Below are 20,295 nucleotides of genomic sequence, written 5' to 3'. Positions count from 1 at the left end.
GGGGACAGCAGATTTTTGGATGTGTTTAAGTTTACGGAAGGAGAAATCTTTGGAATTCTCTCCCCCAGAGAGCTGTGGAAGCTCCATCGCTGAATCCATTCAAGACGGAGATGGATAGATTTTTGGGCGCTAAGCGATAAGGAGGGAAAGCGGAGTCGAGGTAGAGTATCAGCCATGATCGTATAGAATGGGGGAAGGAGGCTCGAGGGGCTGAATGGCCTCCTCCTGCTCCTATTTCTGACATCCCTCTGAGGAAAGCAGATTGCCGAGAGGAATGTTGGAATAGTTACAGTCTGGAGGCAGCGAGGGGATGGATGTGGGATTCTGCACGTTCCAAAAGAGATGTAGCAAAAAAAGAATCCAAATGCAACACAACTTGACAATCAATCTTTATTGGGAACTTGCAACATTTTCCTTTCCCTCATTGCAGGTAGTTTCAGGGTTAGGATTCTCCGCTCAGTTTTCAGCCATGACCCTTTGGATCCAGTTGTTGTAGTTACAAACTTTCACAAAGACGCTGGGATGATCCTCCATAGCACAGTCGTATCCCCAGGAAGTAATGCCTTGTAGCTCCCCATTACAGACCACAGGTCCCCCTGAGTCTCCCTGCAGCAAAAAAGACATGGAGTGTAATTCGGAGTGAGATAGACAAAGTGATAATCGGATGGTCATCCGTAGCTCCCCCGGGATCCCGGTGTGGGACCCGAGCTCGCTGGGTGGTACTCTGTCCGCACAATCAGGAGGTTACGGGTCTGAGTCCCAGTCCAGAGACCCAAAGGACAAGGCTCAGTACTGAGGGAGTGCTGCACTGTCGGAGGGTCAGTGCTGAGGGAGCGCTACACTGTCGGAGATTCAGTGCTGAGGGAGTGCTGCACTGTCAGAGGGTCAGTGCTGTGGGAGTGCTGCACTGTCGGAGGGTCAGTACTGAGGGAGTGCTGCACTGTCGGAAGGTCAGTACTGAGGGAGCGCAGCACTGTCGAAGGATCAGTACTGAGGGAGCTGTACACTATCGGTGGGTCAGTACTGAGGGAGCTGTACACTGTCAGTGGATCAGTACTGAGGGATCACTGCACTGTCGGAGGGTCAGTACTGAGGGAGCGCTGCACTGTCGGAGGGTCAGTACTGAGGGAGCGCTGCACTGTCAGAGGGATAAAGGGGCCAAATAGCCTCCTCCTGCTCCTACTCTCCCTCAAATACAGACACTCCCCATCCCTCAGGGAGAGGTAACCTCTGTCTCTCAGCTTGAGACACTTCCTATCGCTCATGGTTTGATGCATTCGGTCTCACCCTGTCGGGCCACTCTTACCTGGCATGTGCTCTGTCCTCCCTCCCAGTATCCTGAGCAGAACATGTTGTCGGTGAAGTAGGGTGGATAAGCTTTGCGGCAATCAGCATCAGGCAGGATGGGCTGATTCAGGCACTGTAGGACTTCGGGATATTGTACTGAAAGGGAAAGAAATGAGTCAGCACAGTCCGATCCAAACGTGACTCTCCTCCTCCCACGTGCAAGCGACTTAATCAATAGTCTTGCTTACTGAGTGTTGTGTACAGAGCTCTGGTTAAAGCATACACTGGGCATTGAATCCAGGTCTGCTCGCCAAGACACAAAGAGATGTTGGGTTACTGGAGTCAGGGTGGCGAAGAACCTCGTGGCCAGGAGAAGGAGAGCTCAATATGAAACACTGGTGGCCGTCTAGAGAACTGACAATGTGCAATTGGCAGTGGAACATCCCTTGAGGTAGAAGGGATTAAATTGACAGGCATTTGCCAATCGGCAATTGAACTCTGAATGAACTCAGCATTTAGGTCAATGAGAGGTTGCCCTGTTAAAGGGACAGGCCAACTTAATCAGCAGCAGAATAACTCATTGTGCCCATGCGTAGACTGCTATTAACACCACCTTAATAACAACAGCATACTTGAATTTATATAGAACTGTTAACTTTATAAAACATCCCAAGCTGCTTCATAAGAGCATGAACAAGCTAAATTTGGCATCGGGCTACATAAAGAGATATTAGGGACAGATGATCCAACGCTCAGTTATAGGGTTCCGTTTTAAGGAGTATTTAAAAGGAAGAGAAAGAGAGAAAGTCAGAGAGGTTTAGGGAGGGAATTCCAGAGTTTATGGCCCCAGGCAGCTGAAGGCACGGCCGCCAATTGTGGAGCGATGGGAATCGGGGGATGCTCAAGAGGCCGGAATTGGAGGAGCGCAGTGATCTCGGAGGAATGTAGGGGTTGGAGGAGGTTATAGAGATGGGGTTGTAGGGGCTGGAGGAGGTTACAGAGATAGGGTTGTAGGGCTCGAGGAGGTTACAGAGATGACGATGTTTGTAGGGGCTTGAGGAGGTTACAGAGATGTGGTTGTAGGGGCTGGAGGAGGTTACAGAGATAGGGAGGGTGGTAAGGGCTGGAGGAGGTTACAGAGATAGCAACGGTTGTACGGGCTAGAGGAGTTTACAGAGATAGGGAGGGTTGTAGGGGCTGGAGGAGGTTACAGAGATAGGTAGGGTTGTAGGGGCTGGAGGATGTTACAGAGAAAGAGAAAGTTGTAGGGCCTGGAGGAGTTTACAGAGATAGGGAGGGTTGTAGGGGCTGGAGGAGGTTACAGAGATAGGTAGGGTTCTAGGGGCTGGAGGAGGTTACAGAGATAGGGTGGGTTGTAGGGGCTGGAGGAAGCTACGAAGATATTGAGTGGGATAGGGGCTAGAGGAGGTTACAGAAATGGGGATGTAGTGGCTGGTGGAGGTTACAGAGATAGGGAGGGTTGTTGGGGCTGGAGGAGGTTACAGAGATAGGGAGGGAGGTAGGGGCTGGAGGAGCTCACAGAGATAGGAAGGGTTGTTGGGGCTGGAGGAGGTTACGGAGATAGGGAGTATGGTAGGTGCTGGAGGAGGTTACAGAGATCAGGATGGTTGTAGGGGCTTGAGGAGTTTACAGAGATGGGGTTGTAGGGGCTGGAGGAGGTTACAGAGATAGGGTTGTTGGGCAGGAGGAGGTTACAGAGATCAGGATGGTTGTAGGGGATTGAGGAGGTTACAGAGATGGGGTTGTAGGGGCTGGAGGAGGTTACACAGATAGGGTTGTAGGGCTTGAGGAGGTTACAGAGATCAGGATGGTTGTAGGGGCTGGAGGAGGTTACAAAGATAGGGAGGGAAAAGCCATGGAGGGATTTAAAAACAAAGGTGTTATTGCTAAAATCAAGCTTAATTGGTTCTGGGTGTGGGGCTGTGAGCACAGGTTTTGGGACTAATGTGGAGAGACTGGAGTAGCTGGGATTGTTCTCCTTAGAGCAGAGAAGGTTAAGGGGGAGATTGAATTGAGATGTTCAAAATCATGAAGAGTTTGGATAGAGTCAATAAGGAGAAACTGTTTCCAGCGGCAGGAGGGTCGGTAACCAGAGGGACTCAGATTGAAGAGAATCGGGAAAAGAACCAGAGGGGGAGATGAGGAGAATTATTTTTTTTGACACAGCGAGTTGTTGTGATCTGGAAGGCGCTGCCTGAAAGGGCGGTGGAAGCAGATTCAATAGGAACTTTCCAAAGAGGGAATTGGAGAAATACTTGAAGGGAGTGAAATTATAGGGCTATGTGGGAAAGAGCAGGGGGAGAGTGGGGACTCATTAGATAGATCCTTCAAAGAGCCGGCACATTTCTAGTAAATGTCTGCAATTGTCTCCAAAGCTGGGACAGGTCTCCAGGGAGCAGTGATGTCTACATTTCAGTTATGCCTGGAAAGTGAAGTATTATTGCTTGATCGCACATTCCAACACCCCCCACTGCCCTCCCACCCACCATCCCCTCAAACCAGCGCAGTATTCATTCAGGTTCTAACCAACAGCCCCCACCCCCAACTCGCCTTCCCGCTCTCCCCTCGACCAACCCCTCACCACCCCGGCCCTCCTTACCTCCGTTAATCACGAGATTCCCCCAGCCAGAGGTGATGCATCCAGTCCCGGCTGTGGCACACTGGCTGGGCAGAGGGATGGGCCTGACGTACCGGTCGAATTTGGCGGGCCAGGCGAGTTTGAGCAGCATGATGTCGTTGTTGAAGTTCATGTGGTCGAACCTGGGGTGCACGATGGCCGAGGCCACTTGGATTCGCTGCTCCGTCCCCTCGGGGTGAGAGAGGTTGTGTTCGCCCAGATGCGCCACGAGGATGCTGGCCCTGGGCAATCAGAGGAGAAGTGCTCAACACTGTCATTTCCCCACTTCCTGTTTCCCGGAAGCCGCCGAATGGTTATCGCGCAGCTGGAGGCCATTCAGCCTGTCGTGTCCCTGTCTGCTCTCTGAAAGAGCAACTCACCTAAACCCATCCCCCCTGTCCTTTCCCCGTAACCCTGCAAATGTTTCCCCTTCGGATAACAACCTGATTCCCTTTCGAAAGCCTCGATTGAACCTGCCTCCCTCAAACTCTCGGGCAGTGCATTCCAGATCCTAGCCACTCGCAGGGTGAAAAAGTTTCTCCTCATGTCTCCGTTGCTTCTTTTACTAATCCCCTTAAATCTGTGCCCCTCTGGTTCTCGATCCTTCCCCCCAATGGGAACGGTTTCTCCCTCTCTACCCAGTCCAGAACCCTCGTGATTTTGAACCCCTCTATCAAATCTCCTCTCCACCTTCTCTTCTCCAAGGAGAGACATACATACAAACATACACATACATACAAACATACACAAACATACATACAAGCATACATATTCCCCAAGGAGAACAGTCCCAGCTCCTCCACTCTCTCCACATTAACTGAAGTTCCTCATCCCTGGATCCATTCTCATGAATCCTTACTGCTCTCTCTCTAATGCCTTCACATCCTTCCTAAAGTGTGGTGCCCAGAGCTGGACACAATCCTCCAGCTGAGGCTGAAGCCCGTGTTTTGTATCTGCTGCTCCTCTTTGGCTTGCTCCTTCCTTTCACTTTGACCCCTGTTTTAATCATTAATTTTGGGTCCTTCTTGCCAACAAGAATAAGAAAAGAATGTAGAGGAGGCCAGTGTCAAACTGCCCCCTCACTACCCGGGCATTAGTCATCTGGAGTTTTGCCTTTTTTTGGAGGTTTTTGGGGGATGTTGAAGTTTCTATATAGCATTTTTGGAGGGTGAGTGCACATATTGTGATACAGAAAGTATGAGAAATGTCTGCAAGAGAACCCTTATTACTCCATCATTGTTTATATGTGTGCGCTGTAAGATTGTATGCTTGGACATCTGTATGTTCATGTTTTTGTCTCTGTATCATTCAGTGTTGATCTGTGTATGATTGTATATGTTTGTATGTATGTTTGTCTATGTTTGTATGTTTGTGTGTGTTTGTGTGTGTTTGTGAGTGTTCGTATGTTTGTGTATGCTTGTATGTATGTTTGTGTGTATTCGTGTGTTTTTGTATGTATGTTTGTGCATGCTTGTATGCATGTTTGAGTATGTTTGTATGTATATTTGTGGACATTTGTATGTTTGGGTATGTTTGCATGTATGGATGCTTGTGTATGGTTGTGACTGTATGTATGTGTATGTATGTAGGTTTGTGAGTGTTTGTATGTTTATGTATGTTTGTATGTATGTTTGTGAGTGTCTGTATGTTTATGTATGTTTGTGTATGTTTGTATGTATGTTTGTGGACATTTGTATGTTTGTGTATGTTTGTATGTTTGTGTATGTTTTTATGTTTGCTTGTTGCTGAGATAATCTCTGGACTTACGGTTGGTAACAATGAGCAGCTGACACTATCCACTGGTGGTTTATCAGGGAGCCCCCACACCAGCGATTCCCATTATAGGTCAGAAAAACCTGCCAGGGCAGAGAGTGAGGATAACAATTCTGGCCGTTAATGATCTTCACATTCGCAGGAGCAGCAGCTGAGTAAAGAAAAATACAGAGAGTGAGGTTCATCATCTGATTGCACCCACACACCCACAGTCACACACACACACTTACACACAATCACACACAAACACACACACACTTACGCAGTCACACACACGTACACGCTTACACACAATCACACACACACAAATACACACACTTACAAAATCACACACATACTTACACATATCTACACACACACACATGTACACAGTCACACAAATACACACAGTCACACAAATATGCACAGACACACAAATACGCACAGACACACAAATACGCACAGGCACACAAATACGCACACACCCACAGTCACACACACACCCACAGTCACCCACACACCCACAGTCACACACACAAACACAGTCACACACACACACAGTCACACACACACACAGTCACGCACACACACAGTCACGCACACACACCCAGACACAGACAGTGACACACACACACACACACACTTACGCACAGGCACGCAATCACATACGCACAAATACTCACACTTACACACAGTCACACACACACACAGTCACACACACACATAAATACACACATACACACAAAGACACAAACACAAACTACACACACACATGCACGCAGTCACACACACGTGCAAATACACACACTTACACACAGACAAACACACACAGTCACACTCACACATAAATTAACACACATACACGCACACACAGTCACACACACATACACACTCTGAGACACACCCACTCACAATACATACACTTACACACTGTCACACACACACAAATACACACATTTACTCACAGTAACAAACATACAAATACACACACTTACACACACAGAGTCACAGTCACACACAAATAAAGACACAATCACACTCACACACAACCACACACACCCAGTCTCACACGTGCAGGCACATACACGGACACACACACATATACACACACACAAATACACACACTCATACACATAGACACGTGGAGACTCACTCACACACGCACGTACATACTTACATTCAGACACACGCACACAAACACACACACACTCACAAATGTACACGCACACACAAACACACATCCATTCTCTCACAAACACATACACACAATCTCATACACACACACAAATACACACACCCACACCTGTACATGTACACATAAAGACACACACACACAAATACATACACTCACACACATACACACGCTCACGTATGCACACACTCAGACACTTAGCAAAAACAACATTTACGTTTCTATAGTGCCTTTAACATAATGAAACAGCTTCACAGGGTTGATTATCAAACAAAGTATCTCGCTGAGTCACATAAAGAGACATCAGGGACGGGCAGCCAAAGGTTTAGTCATAATGATTGGATTTTAAGAGCGTTTTAAAGGAGGAGGGAGAGAGTGAGAAAGAGAGACATAGAGAGGTGGAGAGGTTTAGGGAGGGATTTTCAGAGTTTAGGGCCCCAGGCAGCTGATGGCACGGCCGCCAATGGTGGAGCAATGGGAATCGGGGGATGGTCAAGTGGCCGGAATTGGAGGAGAGCAGAGATCTCAGAGGGTTGTAGGGACTGGAGGAGGTTACAGAGATAGCGAGGTGAGATAGGGAGGTTTTTAGGGGCTGGAGGAGGTTACAGGGATAGGGAGGGTTGTAGGCGCTGGAGGAGGTTACAAGGATAGGGAGGGTTGTAGGGGCTGGAGGAGGTTACAGAGTGAGGGAGGGTTGTAGGTGCTGGAGGAGGTTACAGAGATAGGGAGGGTTGAGAGGGCTGGAGGAGGTTACAGAGATAGGGAGGGTTGTAGAGGCTGGAGGAGGTTACAGAGATAGGGACTGTTGTAGCGGCTGGAGGAGGTTACAGAGATAGGGAGGGTTGTATGGGGTGGAGGAGGTTACTGAGATAGGGAGGGTTGTAGGGGCTGGAGGAATTTTAAAATCAATATGTTGCTAACCAGGAGCCAATGCTGGTCAGTGAGCACCAGAGATGATAGGTGAGTGGGACTCAGTGCGAGTTAAGACACGGGCAGCAGAGGTTCGGATGACCTCAAGTTTCCGGAGGGTGTAACGTGGGAGAACAGTCAGGGATTTGTCGGAATAGTCGCATCTGGGGGCAATGCTGGATTGGATGAGCGTTTCAGCAGTAGATGAGATGAGAGGAGACGGGGTCGGGGTGAAGCTGGGCAATGTTGCGGAGGTGGAAATAGGAATGGTTTGACAGTTAGCAAATCTGGGGGTCAAATGTGACCCCGAGGTTACAAGCTGACAGGTTCAGTCTCAGCCTGTTGCCTGGGAAAGGAATGGGGATGCGTAGCCAGGGAGAGGAGACATTGCCAGACAAGCAGACACGCTTGTGGAGCCCCACACACACATTTCAGTATAACTGTGATCATACCTGCCGCTCCCAGGAGCAGGGTGAAGAGGAAAGCCTGCATCTTACAGCTTAGCCCGGCGCTGGTAATGATCCCAGTGAAGCTCCTGTCCTTTATATATGTGGCTTAAAGTGACAGTCCCAGCAATCGGACGTGGCTAATCATGAATCAGCTTCAAGACCTCGTTTGAGAAGCAAATTCTGGATGGAGAGACGCTTGCATCTGTTGACCTCAGGTCTGTATTGATACGTTGTCCAGGCACAAACCCTGAATCAATCACCATTACGGGACAATCAATCACCATTACTGGACAATCAATCACCATTACTGGACAATCAATCTCCATTACTTGTCAATCAATCTCCATTACTGGACAATCAATCACCATTACTGGACACGTCCACCCTGCACGCCAATTACGATAAAAACTTGCATTCCGATAGCGCCTTGGACAAATTAAAACCTCCCCCCACCTCCGAGGTGGTTCGCGGGGATGTGTTGAGGCAAAAAGGTGCAGCGCACAAGGGATGGAGGGTCCCTGTGTGACACATCTACCGTTAGTGTCCGCAGCTCGAGGAACTCCAGCTCAGAGACTAATGAGCTGGAGTCCGGGCTTTGGACTCTGCGATGCATCTAGGGTGCAGGAGGTGGAGAGGTGTGGTCACCTGGATTGTGTTGTCCCCAGAGGCGGTCACAGCCCTTAGGCTGGAGTCCTCTGATTGTACTTATGTCAGTATGTTTGTATGACTGTGTGGCTGTAAGATTTGTGTGGGAGAATTGGGTTTCTATTCATGGGGTCTGGCACCAGTACTGGGGAAACGGGGTGGGTTGTAGGGGCTGGAGGAGGTCACAGAGATGAGGAGGGTTGTAGGGGCCGGATGAGGTTACAAAGTTAGTGAGTGTTGTAGGGGCTGGAAGAGGTTACAGAGATATGGAGTGTTGTAGGGACTGCAGGAGGTTACAGAGATGGGGAGCGTTTTTGGGGCTGGAGGAGGTCACAGACATGCGGAGGGTTGTAGGTGCTGGAGAAAGTTGAAGAGATAGGGAGTGTTGTAGGTGTTGGAGGAGTTTACAGAGATAGGGAGTGTTGTAGGTGCTGGAGGAGGTTACAGTGATAAGCAGGGTTTTTGGGGCTGGAGGAGTTCACAGAGATGGGGAGGGTTGTAGGGGCTAGAGGTGTTCACAGAAATGGGGAGGGTTGTAACTACTGGAGGAGGTTACAGAGATGGGGAGGCTTGTAGGGGCTGGAGGAGTTTACAGAGATAGGGAGATTTGGAGGTAGTGGAGGATGTTACAGAGATACGGAGGGTTGTATGGGCTGGAGGAAGTTACAGAGATAGAATGAGTTGTGGGGTTTGGAGGTAGTTACAGAGATGGGGAGTGTTGTAGGGGCTGCAGGAGGTTACAGAAATAAGGAGGGTTGTAGGAGCTGGAGGAGTTTACAGAGATAGGGAAGGTTGTAGGGGCTGGAGGAGGTTTCAGAGATAGAGAGAATTGTAGTAGCTGGAGGAGGTTACAGAGATGGGGATGGTTGTTGGGGCTAGAGGAGGTTACTGAGATATGGAGGGATGTAGGGTCTGGAGGAGGTTACAGCGATGGGGAGGGTTGTAAGTACTAGAGGAGGTCACAGAGATTGGGAGGGTTGTAGAGGCTGGAGGTGTTCACAGAGATGGGGAGGCTTGAGCTGCTGGAGGAGGTTACAGAGATGGGGATGGTTGTAGGGGCTCGAGCATGTTACAGAGATAGGGAGGGTTGCAGGTGCTGGAAAGAGGTTACAGAGATAAGGTGGGTTGTATGTGTTGGAGGATGTTACAATGATACGGACGGTTGTACGGGCTGGGGTAGGTTACAGAGATAGGGAGGGTTGTGGGGTTTCGAGGAGGTTACAGAGATGGGGAGTGTTGTAGGGGCTGGAGGAGGTTGAAGAGATAGGGAGGTTTGTAGGTGCTGGATGAGGTTACAGAGATAGGGAGGGTTGTATCGGCTGCAGGAGTTTACAGTGATATGGAGTGTTTTAGTGGCGGCTGGAGGTTACAGAGATAGGGAGGGTTGTAGGGGCTAGAGGAGTTTACAGATGGGGAGTGTTGTAGGGGCTGGAGGAGGTTCTAGAGATAGGTTTGGTTCTAGGGGCGGGTGGAATTTGGGTGTTAGTGAGTGTTGTAGGTGATGGAGGAGGTTACAGAGATACGGTGGGTTGTTTGGGCTGGAGTAGGTTGCAGTGAAAGGCAGTGTTGTAGGGGCTGTAGGGGGTTATCGAGATATGGAGGGTTGTAGGGTCTGGAGGTGGTTACAGAGATAGGGAGGGGTGTAGGGTCTGGAGGAGGTTACAGAGATGCGGACGGTTGTCGGGGCTGGAAGAGGTTACAGAGATAGGGATTGTTGTAAGGCCTCTAGGAGTCTACAGAGATCGGGAAGGTCGTAGGGGCTGGGGGAGGTCACAGAGATGGGGAGTGTTGTAGGGGCTGGAGGAGGTTGAAGTGATAGGGAGGTTTGTAGGTGCTGGAGGAGGTTGCAGAGATAGGGAGTGTTGTAGGGGCCAGAGGAGGTAACATAGAAAATGAGTGTTGCAGGGTGTCGAGGAGTTTACAGAGATAGGGAGTGTAGTAGGGGCTGGAGAAGGTTACAGAGTTTGGCAGTGTTGTCGTGGCTGGAGAAGGTTAAAGAGATAGGGAGTGTTGTAGGGACTGGAGGAGGTTACAGCGATAGGGAGGGTTTTACGGGCTGGAGTTGTTCACAGAGATGATGAGTGTTGTAGGAGCTGGAGGTGTTCACAGAGATGGGGAGGGTTGTAACTGCTTGAGGAGGTTACAGAGATGGGGAGGGTTGTAGGGGCTGGAGGAGTTTACAGAGCTAGGGAGATTTGTGGGTGCTGGAGGATGTTGCAGAGATACGGAGGGTTGTATGGGCTTGAGGAGGCTACAGAGATAGAGTGAGTTGTGGGGTTTGGAGGAAGTTACAGAGATGGGGAGTGTTGTAGGGGCTGCAGGCGGTTACAGAGATGGGGTTTGTTGTAGGTGCTGGAGGACGTTATAGAGATAGGTTGAGTTGTATTGGTTGGAGTAGGATACAGAGATAGGGAGTGTTGTAGGGGCTGGAGGAGGTTACAGAGATAGGGAGGGTTGTAGGGTCTGGAGGATGTTACAAAGATAAGGAGAATTGTAGTGGCTGGAGGAGTTTACAGAGATAGGGAGGGATGTAGGTGCTGGAGGAGGTTACAGAGATAGGGAGGTTTGAAGGTGCTGGAGGAGGTTACAGAGATAAGGCAGGTTGTAGGGGCTGGAGGAGGTTACAGCGATAGGGAGGGTTGTAGGGGCTGGAGGTGTTCACAGAAATGGGGAGGGTTGTAGGGGCTTGAGGTGTTCACAGAGATGGGGAGGGTTGTAACTGCTGGAGGAGGTTACAGAGATGCGGAGAGTTGTAGGGGCTGGAGGATGTTACAGAGATAGGGAGGTTTGTAGGGGCTGGAGGATGTTACAGAGATACAGAGGTTTGTAGGTGTTGGCGGCGGTTACAGAGATAGGGAGGTCTTAAGGGATTGGAGGAGGTTAAAGAGATAGTGCAGTTTGTAGGGGTTAGAATAGTTCCCTGAGATAGGCAGGGTTGTACGTCCTGTAGGTGGTTACAGAGATAGGGACGGCTATAGGCGCTGGAGGAGGTTACAGTGATAGGGAGGGTTGTTGGTGCTTCAGGAGATTACAGGGATAGGGAGGCTTGTAGGGGCTGGAGGAGGTTTCAGAGATAGGGAGGGCGGTAGGGGCTGGAGGAGGTTATAGAGATAGGGAGTGTTGTACGGGCTGGAGGAGGTTACAGAGATAGGGAGGGTTGTAGAGGCTGGAGGAAGTTCCAGAGATAGAGAGGGTAGTTGGGGCTGGAGGTTACAGAGATAGGGAGGGTTGTAGGTGCTGGAGGAGGTTAGAGAGATAGGGAGAGTTGTAGGGGCTCGAGGAGGTTAGAGAGATAGGGAGGGTTGTAGGGGCTGGAGGAGGATATAGAGATAGGGAAGTTTGTAGGGGCTGGAGGAGGTTACAGAGATAGGGAGTGTTGTAGGTGCTGGAGGAGTTTACAGAGATAGGGATGGTCGTAGGGTTGGAGGAGGTTACAGTGATAGGGAGGGGTGTAGGGTCTGGAGGAGGTTACAGAGATAGGGAGGGTTGTAGGGGCTGGAGGTGTTCACAGAAATGGGGATGGTTGTAGGGGCTGGAGGAGGTTACAGAGATAGGGCGGGTTGTAGGGGCTGGAGGAATTTTAAAATCAATATGTTTCTAACCAGGAGCCAACGCTGGTCAGCGAGCACCAGAGATGATAGGTGAGTGGGACTCAGTGCGAGTTAAGACACGGGCAGCAGAGGTTCGGATAACATTAAGTTTTCGGAGGGTGGAACGTGGGAGAACAGTCAGGGATTTGTCGGAATAGTCGCATCTGGGGTCAATGCTGGATTGGATGAGGGTTTCAGCAGTAGATGAGATGAGACGAGACGGGATCGGGGTGAAGCTGGGCAATGTTGCGGAGGGGGAAATAGGAATGGTTTGACAGTTAGCAAATCTGGGGGTCAAATGTGACCCCGAGGTTACAAGCTGACAGGTTCAGTCTCAGCCTGTTGCCTGGGAAAGGAATGGGGATGGGTAGCCAGGGAGAGGAGACATTGCCAGACAAGCAGCCACGCTTGTGGACCCCCACACACACATTTCAGTATAACTGTGATCATACCTGCCGCTCCCAGCAGCAGGGTGAAGAGGAAAGCCTGCATCTTACAGCTTATCCCAGCGCAGGGAATGATCCCAGTGAAGCCCCTGTCCATTATATATGTCGCTTAAAGTGACAGTCCCAGCAATCGTACGTGGCTAATCATTAATTAGCTGCAAGAACTCATTTGAGAAGCGAATTCTGGAAGGAGAGACGCTTGTAGCTATTGACCTCAGGTCTGTATTGATACGTTGTCCAGGCACAAACCCTGAATCAATCACCATTACAGGAGAATTAACCTCCATTACTGGAAAATCAATCACCATTACTGGACACGTCCACCCCAAACGCCAGATGTTCAATGTCCCAAAGCTGAAGTGTAGGAAAGTTGTGACAAAAACTTGAATTCCGATAGCGCCTTGGACAAAGTAAGACTTCTCCCCCACCGAGGTGCTTCGCGGGGATGTGATGCGGCAAAAAGGTGCAGCCCACAAGTGATGGAGGGTCCCTGTGTGACACATCTACCGTCAGTGTCCGCAGCTCGAGGAACTCCAGCTCAGAGACTAATGAGCTGGAGTCCGGGCTTTGGACTCTGCGATGCATCTAGGGTGCAGGAGGTGGAGAGGTGTGGTCACCTGGATTGTGTTGTCCCCAGAGGCGCTCACAGCCCTTAGGCTGGAGTCCTCTGATTGGGTCAGTGCTCAGGGACTGGAGGGAGTGACTGCGGGTGAGGCAGGTTTGGGGGCCGAGGAGGTAGAAGTGGGGGGCCCTCAGCCCTTTGCACTTGTCCAACAGGCTCGAGGCCCTTGCAGCTCGTCTGGATGAAAGTGGGGGCTGCAGTGTGGACAAGCGAGCTGACCAAGGCATCATGCTGCAGGACGCCATTCAAGTGGAGGGAGGTGGGGTGTAAATAGGAATGTAATGTTCGTGGGGGGACTGTTTGGTGAAGAGAATAAAGACAGTTCTCTGCGAACGGTTGTGTTGCCTGCTCAGTTCCAGGCTTAAGGGCAGCTCCTCGGGTCTGGAGAGGAACCTGGAGTCGGAGAGGAAGGACCCAGTGGTCGTGGTCCGCGTGGGTACCAATGGCATTGGCAGGACTTCTGAGGGAGTATGAGCAGCTGTGGGTTAAACTAAAAAGCAGACCCAAAAAGGCACTAATCTCTGGGTTACTATCTGAGCCACGAGCACGTTGGAATGGGGCAAATAAGGTCAGGGAGTTTATTATTCATGATAATAAAAATAATAGCAACAATGAGAAAATAATGGGGAATACGGAAATGGTAGAAGCTTTAAGCAGATATTTTGTGTCTCTGTTCAGTGTAGAAAACACAAATAACATCCCAGGAATGCTTGTAAATCGAGTGGTGAAAGGGAGGGAGGAACTTACACAGTTTTATTCACCAGAGAAAGGGAACTGAGAAAATTATTAAAACTAAAAGCTGACAAGTTCCCAGGTTCTGACAGACTTCATCCTCGGGTCCCAAAAGAAGTAGCTGCTGAGATAGGTGACGCATTGGTTGTAATTTTCCAAATTTCCCTAGATTCAGGAAAGGTCCCATGAGATTGGAAAATAGTAAATGTGGCTCCTCTATTCAGGAAAGGAAGGAGACAGAGAGCCGGAAACTGCAGGCCAGTTAGCTTAACTTCTGTCAGAAGGAAATGTTAGAATCTCTTATTAAGGGGGTTATTGCAGGGCACTTGGAAAAATGTGAGGCAGAGTCAACATGGTTTTGTGCAAGGGAAATTGTGTTTGACAAATTATTTGGAAATCTTTGAGGATGAAATAAGCAATGTGGACAAAGGAGGAACCTGTAGATGTGGTGTACTTGGATTTCCAAAAGGCATTTGATAAGGTTCCAGTTCAAAGGTTGCTACACAAGGTAAGAGTTGATGGTGTAGGGGGAGGTATGGATAGAGGATTGGATGGCTAACAGGAAGTAAAAGGTAGGGATCAATTTTTTTCATTTTTGGGTTATCAGGATGTAACTAGCGGAGTGACATTGACATCAGTGCTGGGACCTCAACCACTTACAATAGAACCATAGAACACTGCAGCGCAGAAAACAGGCCATTCGTCCCTTCTAGTCTTTGCTGAAATATTATTCCGCTAGTCCCATTGACCTGCACCTAGTCCATAACCCTACAGACCTCTCCCATCCACGTATCTATCTAATTTATTCTTAAAACTTAAGAGTGAGCCCGCAGTTAACGCGGCAGATGGTAGCTCATTCCACACTCTCACCACTCACTGAGTGAAGAAGTTCCCCCTAATGTTCCCCCTAAAACTTTCCCCTTTCACCCTAAAGCCATGTCCTCTCGTGTTTATCTCTCCTAATCTAAGTGGAAAGAACCAACTCACATTTACTCTGTCTATACCCCTCACAATTTTGTAAACTTCTATGAAATCTCCCCTCATTCTTCTACGCTCCAAGGAATAAAGGCCTAACCTATTTAATCTTTCCCTGTAACTCAACTCCTTAAGACCCGGCAACATCCTAGTAAATCTTCTCTGCACTCTCTCAATGTTACTGATATCCTTCCTGTAGTTAGGTGACCAGAACTGCACACAATGCTCCAAAGTTGGCCTCACCAATGTGCTATACAACCTCACCATAACATCCCAACTCCTATACTCAATATTTTGATTTATGAAGGCCAGTATGCCAAAAGCTTTCTTTACAACCTTGTCTACCTGTGAAGCCACTTTCAGGGAATTATGTATCTGAACTCCCGGATCCCTTTGTTCCTCCGCACTCCTCATTACCCTACCATTTACTGTGTATGTCCTACCTTGGTTTGACCTTCCAAAATGTAACACCTCACACTTTTCCGCATTAAATTCCATCTGCCATTTTCTGGCCCATTTTTCCAGTTGGTCCAGATCTCTCTGCAAGCTTTGAAAGCCTTCCTCGCTGTCCACAACACCTCCAATCTTAGTGTCATCAGCAAACTGGTTGATCCAATTCACCACATTATCAGCCAAGTCATTAATATAGACAACAAACAACAATGGTCCCAGCACAGATCCCTGAGGCACACCACTAGTCACAGACCTCCAACCTGAGAAGCAATCATCCACTACCACTCTCTGTCTTCTCCCACACAGCCAATTTCAAATCCAGTTTACAACCTCCCCATGGATACCAAGTGTCTGAACCTTCTGAACTAACCTCCCATGTGGGACAGTGTCAAAGGCCTTACTAAAGTCCATGTAGACAACATCCACAGCCTTTCCTTCATCTACTTTCTTGGTAACCTCCTCGAATAACTCTACAAGGTTCATTAAACACTACCTAACACGCACAAAGCCATGCTGACTATCCTTAATCAGCCCTTGGCTGTCCAAATCATTATATATCCGATCTCTCAGAACACCTTCCAACAATTTACCTACTACTGATGTGTATATATATTCTATATCAACAGCTTGGATGAAAAGACCAAAGGTATGGTTGCTAAATTTGCCGATGGCACAAAGATAGGTAGGAAAGTAAGTTGTGAAGAGGACATAAGGAGACTGAAAAGCGTTATGGACAGGTTAAGTGAGTGGGCAAAAAATTGTCAGATGGAGTATAATGTGGGAAAATGTGAACTTGTCCACTTTGGCAGGAAGAATAGAAAAGTAGCATATTGTGTAAATGGAGAGAGATTAAGGAACTCTGCAGTGCAGAGGGATCTGGGTGTCCTGGTGTATGAATGACAGAATGTTAGTCTGCAGGTACAGCAGGTGATTGGGAAGGCAAATGAAATGTTGGCCTTTATTGCAAGGGGAATGGGATATAAAAGTAGGGATGTTTTTCTACAATTGTGCAGTGTGTTGGTGATAGCACATCTGGAGTATTGTGTACAGGTTTGGTCTCCTTATTTAAGAAAGGATATAAGTGTGTTAGATGCAATTCAGAGAAGGGTGACTTGACTGATCCCTGGGATGAGGGGGTTATCCTATGAGGAAAGGTTGGACAGGCTGGGCCTGTATCCATTGGAGTTTAGAAGAATGAGAGGTGATCTTATTGCGACAGATAAGATTCTGAGGTGACTTGACAGGGTGGATGCTGAGAGGATGTTTCCCCTTGTGCGAGAGACTAGAACTAGGGGGCACAACTAGGGGCTGGAGGAGGTTACAGGGATAGGGAGGGTTGTAGGGGCTGGAGGAATTTTAAAATCAATATGTTGCTAACCAGGAGCCAATGCTGGTCAGTGAGCACCAGAGATGATAGGTGAGTGGGACTCAGTGCGAGTTAAGACACGGGCAGCAGAGGTTCGGAGGACCTCAAGTTTACGGAGGGTGGAACGTGGGAGAACAGTCAGGGATTTGTCGGAATAGTCGCATCTGGGGGCAATGCTGGATTGGATGAGGGTTTCAGCAGTAGATGAGATGAGACGAGACGGGGTCGGGGTGAAGCTGGGCAATGTTGCGGCGGTGGAAATAGGAATGGTTTGACAGTGAGCAAACCTGGAGGTCAAACATGTGCATCCCCACACACACATTTCAGTATATCTGTGATCATACCTGCCGCTCCCAGGAGCAGGGTGAAGAGGAAAGCCTGCATCTTACAGCTTATCCCAGCGCAGGGAATGATCCCAGTGAATCCCCTGTCCTTAGTATATGTGGCTTAAAGTGACAGTCCCAGCAATCGGACGTGGCTAATCATTAATCAGCTTCATGACCTCATTTGAGAAGCGAATTCTGGAAGGAGAGACGCTTGTAGCTGGTGACCTCAGGTCTGTATTAATACGTTGTCCAGGCACAAAACCTGAATCAATCACCATTACTGGACAATCAATCACCATTACTGGACAATCAATCTCCATTACTGGACAATCAATCACCATTACTGGACAATCAATCTCCATTACTGGACAATCAATCTCCATTACTGGACAATCAATCACCATTACTGGACAATCAATCACCATTACTGGACAATCAATCATTATTTCTGGACAATCAATCACCATTACTGGACAATCAATCTCCATTACTGGACAATCAATCACCATTACTGGACAATCAATCTCCATTACTGGACAATCAATCACCATTACTGGACAATCAATCACCATTACTGGACAATCAATCTCCATTACTGGACAATCAATCATTATTACTGGACAATCAATCACCATTACTGGACAATCAATCACCATTACTGGACAATCAATCTCCATTACTGGACAATCAATCTCCATTACTGGACAATCAATCTCCATTACTGGACAATCAATCACCATTACTGGACAATCAATCTCCATTACTGGACAATCAATCATCATTACTGGACAATAAATCACCATTACAGGACACTCAATAATCATTACTGGACACGTCCACCCTATACGCCAATTACGACAGAAACTTGATTTCTGATAGCGCCTTGGACAAAGTAAAACGTCCCCCCCCCCACCGAGATCCTTTGCTGGGATGTGATGAGGCAAAAAGGTGCAGCCCTCAAGGGATGGATGGTCCCTGTGTGACACATCTACCGTGAGTGTCTGCAGCTCGAGGAACTCCAGCTCAGAGACTAATGAGCTGGAGTCCGGGCTTTGGACTCTGCGATGCATCTAGGGTGCAGGAGGTGGAGAGGTGTGGACACCTGGATTGTGTTGTCCCCAGAGGCGGTCACAGCCCTTAGGCTGGTGTCCTCTGATTGGGTCGGTGCTCAGGGACTGGCGGACGTGACTGCGGGTGATGCAGGCTTGGGGGACGAGGAGGTAGAAGTTGAGGGGCCCTCAGCCCTTTGCACTTGTCCAACAGGCTTGAGGCCCTTGCAGCTGGTCTGGATGAAAGTGGGGGCTGCAGTGTGGACAAGCGAGCTGACCAAGGCATCATGCTGCAGGACGCCATTCAAGTGGAGGGAGGTGGGGTGTAAATAGGAATGTAATGTTCGTGGGGGGACTGTTTGGTGCGGAGAATAAAGACAGTTCTCTGCGAACGGTTGTGTTGCCTGCTCGGTTCCAGGCTTAAGGACAGCTCCTCGGGTCTGGAGAGGAACCTGGAGTGGGCGAGGAAGGACCCAGTGGTCGTGGTCCGCGTGGGTACCAATGGCATCGGCAGGACGTTTGAAGGAGTATGAGCAGCTGTGGGTTAAACTTAAAAGCAGAACCAAAAAGGCACTAGTCTCTGGGATACTATCTGAGCCCGCGATCAAATTGGCATGGGGCAAATAAGGTCAGGGAGTTTATTATTCATGATAATAATAATAATAGAAACAATGAGAAAATAATGGGGAATACGGAAATGGTATAAGTTTTAAAAAGATATTTTATGTCTCTCTTCAGTGTAGAAAACACAATTAACATCCCAGGAATGCTTGTAAATCGATTGGTGAAAGGGAGGGAGGAACTTACACAGTTTTAGTCACCAGAGAAAGGGAACTGAGAAAATGATTAATACTAAAAGCTGACAAGTTCCCAGGTTCTGATAGACTTCATCCTCGGGTCCCAAAAGAAGTAGCTGCTGAGATAGGTGACGCATTAGTTGTAATTTTCCAAAATTCCCTAGATTCAGGAAAGGTCCCATGAGATTGGAAAATAGTAAATGTGACTCCTCTTTTCAGGAAAGGAAGGAGACAGAGAGCCGGAAACTGCAGGCCAGTTAGCTTAACATCTGTCAGAAGGAAATGTTAGATTCTCTTATTAAGGGGGTTATTGCAGGGCACTTGGAAAAATGTGAGGCAGAGTCAACATGGTTTTGTGAAAGGGAAATTGTGTTTGACAAATTTATTGGAGTTCTTTGAGGATGTAAAAGCAATGTGGACAAAGGGGGAACCTGTAGATGTGGTGTACTTGGATTTCCAAAAGGCATTTGATAAGGTGCCAGTTCAAAGGTTGCTACACAAGGTAAGAGTTGATGGTGTAGGGGGAGGCATGGATAGAGGATTGAATGGCTAACAGGAAGTAAAAGGTAGGAATCAATTTATTTCATTTTTGGGTTATCAGGATGGAACTAACGGAGTGACATTGACATCAGTGCTGGGACCTCAACTACTTACAATCTATATCAATAGCTTGGATGAAGAGACCAAAGGTATGGTTGCTCAATTCGCCGATGGCACAAAGATAGGTAGGAATGTAAGTTGTGAAGAGGACATAAGGAGTCTGTAAAGCGTTATAGACAGGTTAGGTGAGTGGGCAAAAAATTGTCAGATGGAGTATAATGTGGGAAAATGTGAACTTGTCTACTTTGGCAGGAAGAATAGAAAAGTAGCATATTGTGTAAATGGAGAGAGATTACAGAACTCTGCAGTGCAGAGGGATCTGGCTGTCCCGGTGTATGAATGACAGAATGTTAGTCTGCAGGTACAGCAGGTGATTGGGAAGACAAATGAAATGTTGGCCTTTATTGCAATGGGAATGGGATATAAAAGTAGGGATGTTTTTCTACAGTTGTGCAGGGTGTTTATTG

The 20,295-nt window shown here is 48.3% G+C and overlaps 1 protein-coding gene across 1 annotated transcript; it reads right to left on the bottom strand.

The window, feature by feature from the left end:
• Positions 1–391: 391 nt before the first annotated feature.
• LOC144671564 (anionic trypsin-2-like) lies at positions 392–17,440 on the bottom strand. Its single transcript, XM_078533517.1, has 5 exons — positions 17,401–17,440; positions 5,693–5,849; positions 3,908–4,167; positions 1,307–1,443; positions 392–606 (listed from the first exon to the last, which is right to left on the bottom strand). Exons 1-5 carry the CDS (start codon positions 17,438–17,440, stop codon positions 457–459), a joined length of 744 nt encoding a protein of 247 aa, XP_078389643.1. The 3' UTR covers positions 392–456.
• Positions 17,441–20,295: the final 2,855 nt, after the last annotated feature.

The sequence above is a fragment of the Cetorhinus maximus genome, chromosome 33 (genome assembly GCF_964194155.1).
Source record: "Cetorhinus maximus chromosome 33, sCetMax3.hap1.1, whole genome shotgun sequence".
NCBI classification, from domain to species: Eukaryota; Metazoa; Chordata; class Chondrichthyes; order Lamniformes; family Cetorhinidae; genus Cetorhinus; species Cetorhinus maximus.
This window is presented reverse-complemented; position numbering and strand designations above follow the sequence as displayed.

Coding starts and splice junctions, on each gene's coding strand:
- LOC144671564 (XM_078533517.1), bottom strand. CDS start 17,440: ATGCAGGCTTTCCTCTTCACCCTGCTCCTGGGAGCGGCAG. Junction 5,850..17,400: donor CCTGCTCCTGGGAGCGGCAG/GTATGATCACAG, acceptor TTCTTTACTCAG/CTGCTGCTCCTGCGAATGTG. Junction 1,444..3,907: donor GAATCTCGTGATTAACGGAG/GTAAGGAGGGCC, acceptor TTTCCCTTTCAG/TACAATATCCCGAAGTCCTA.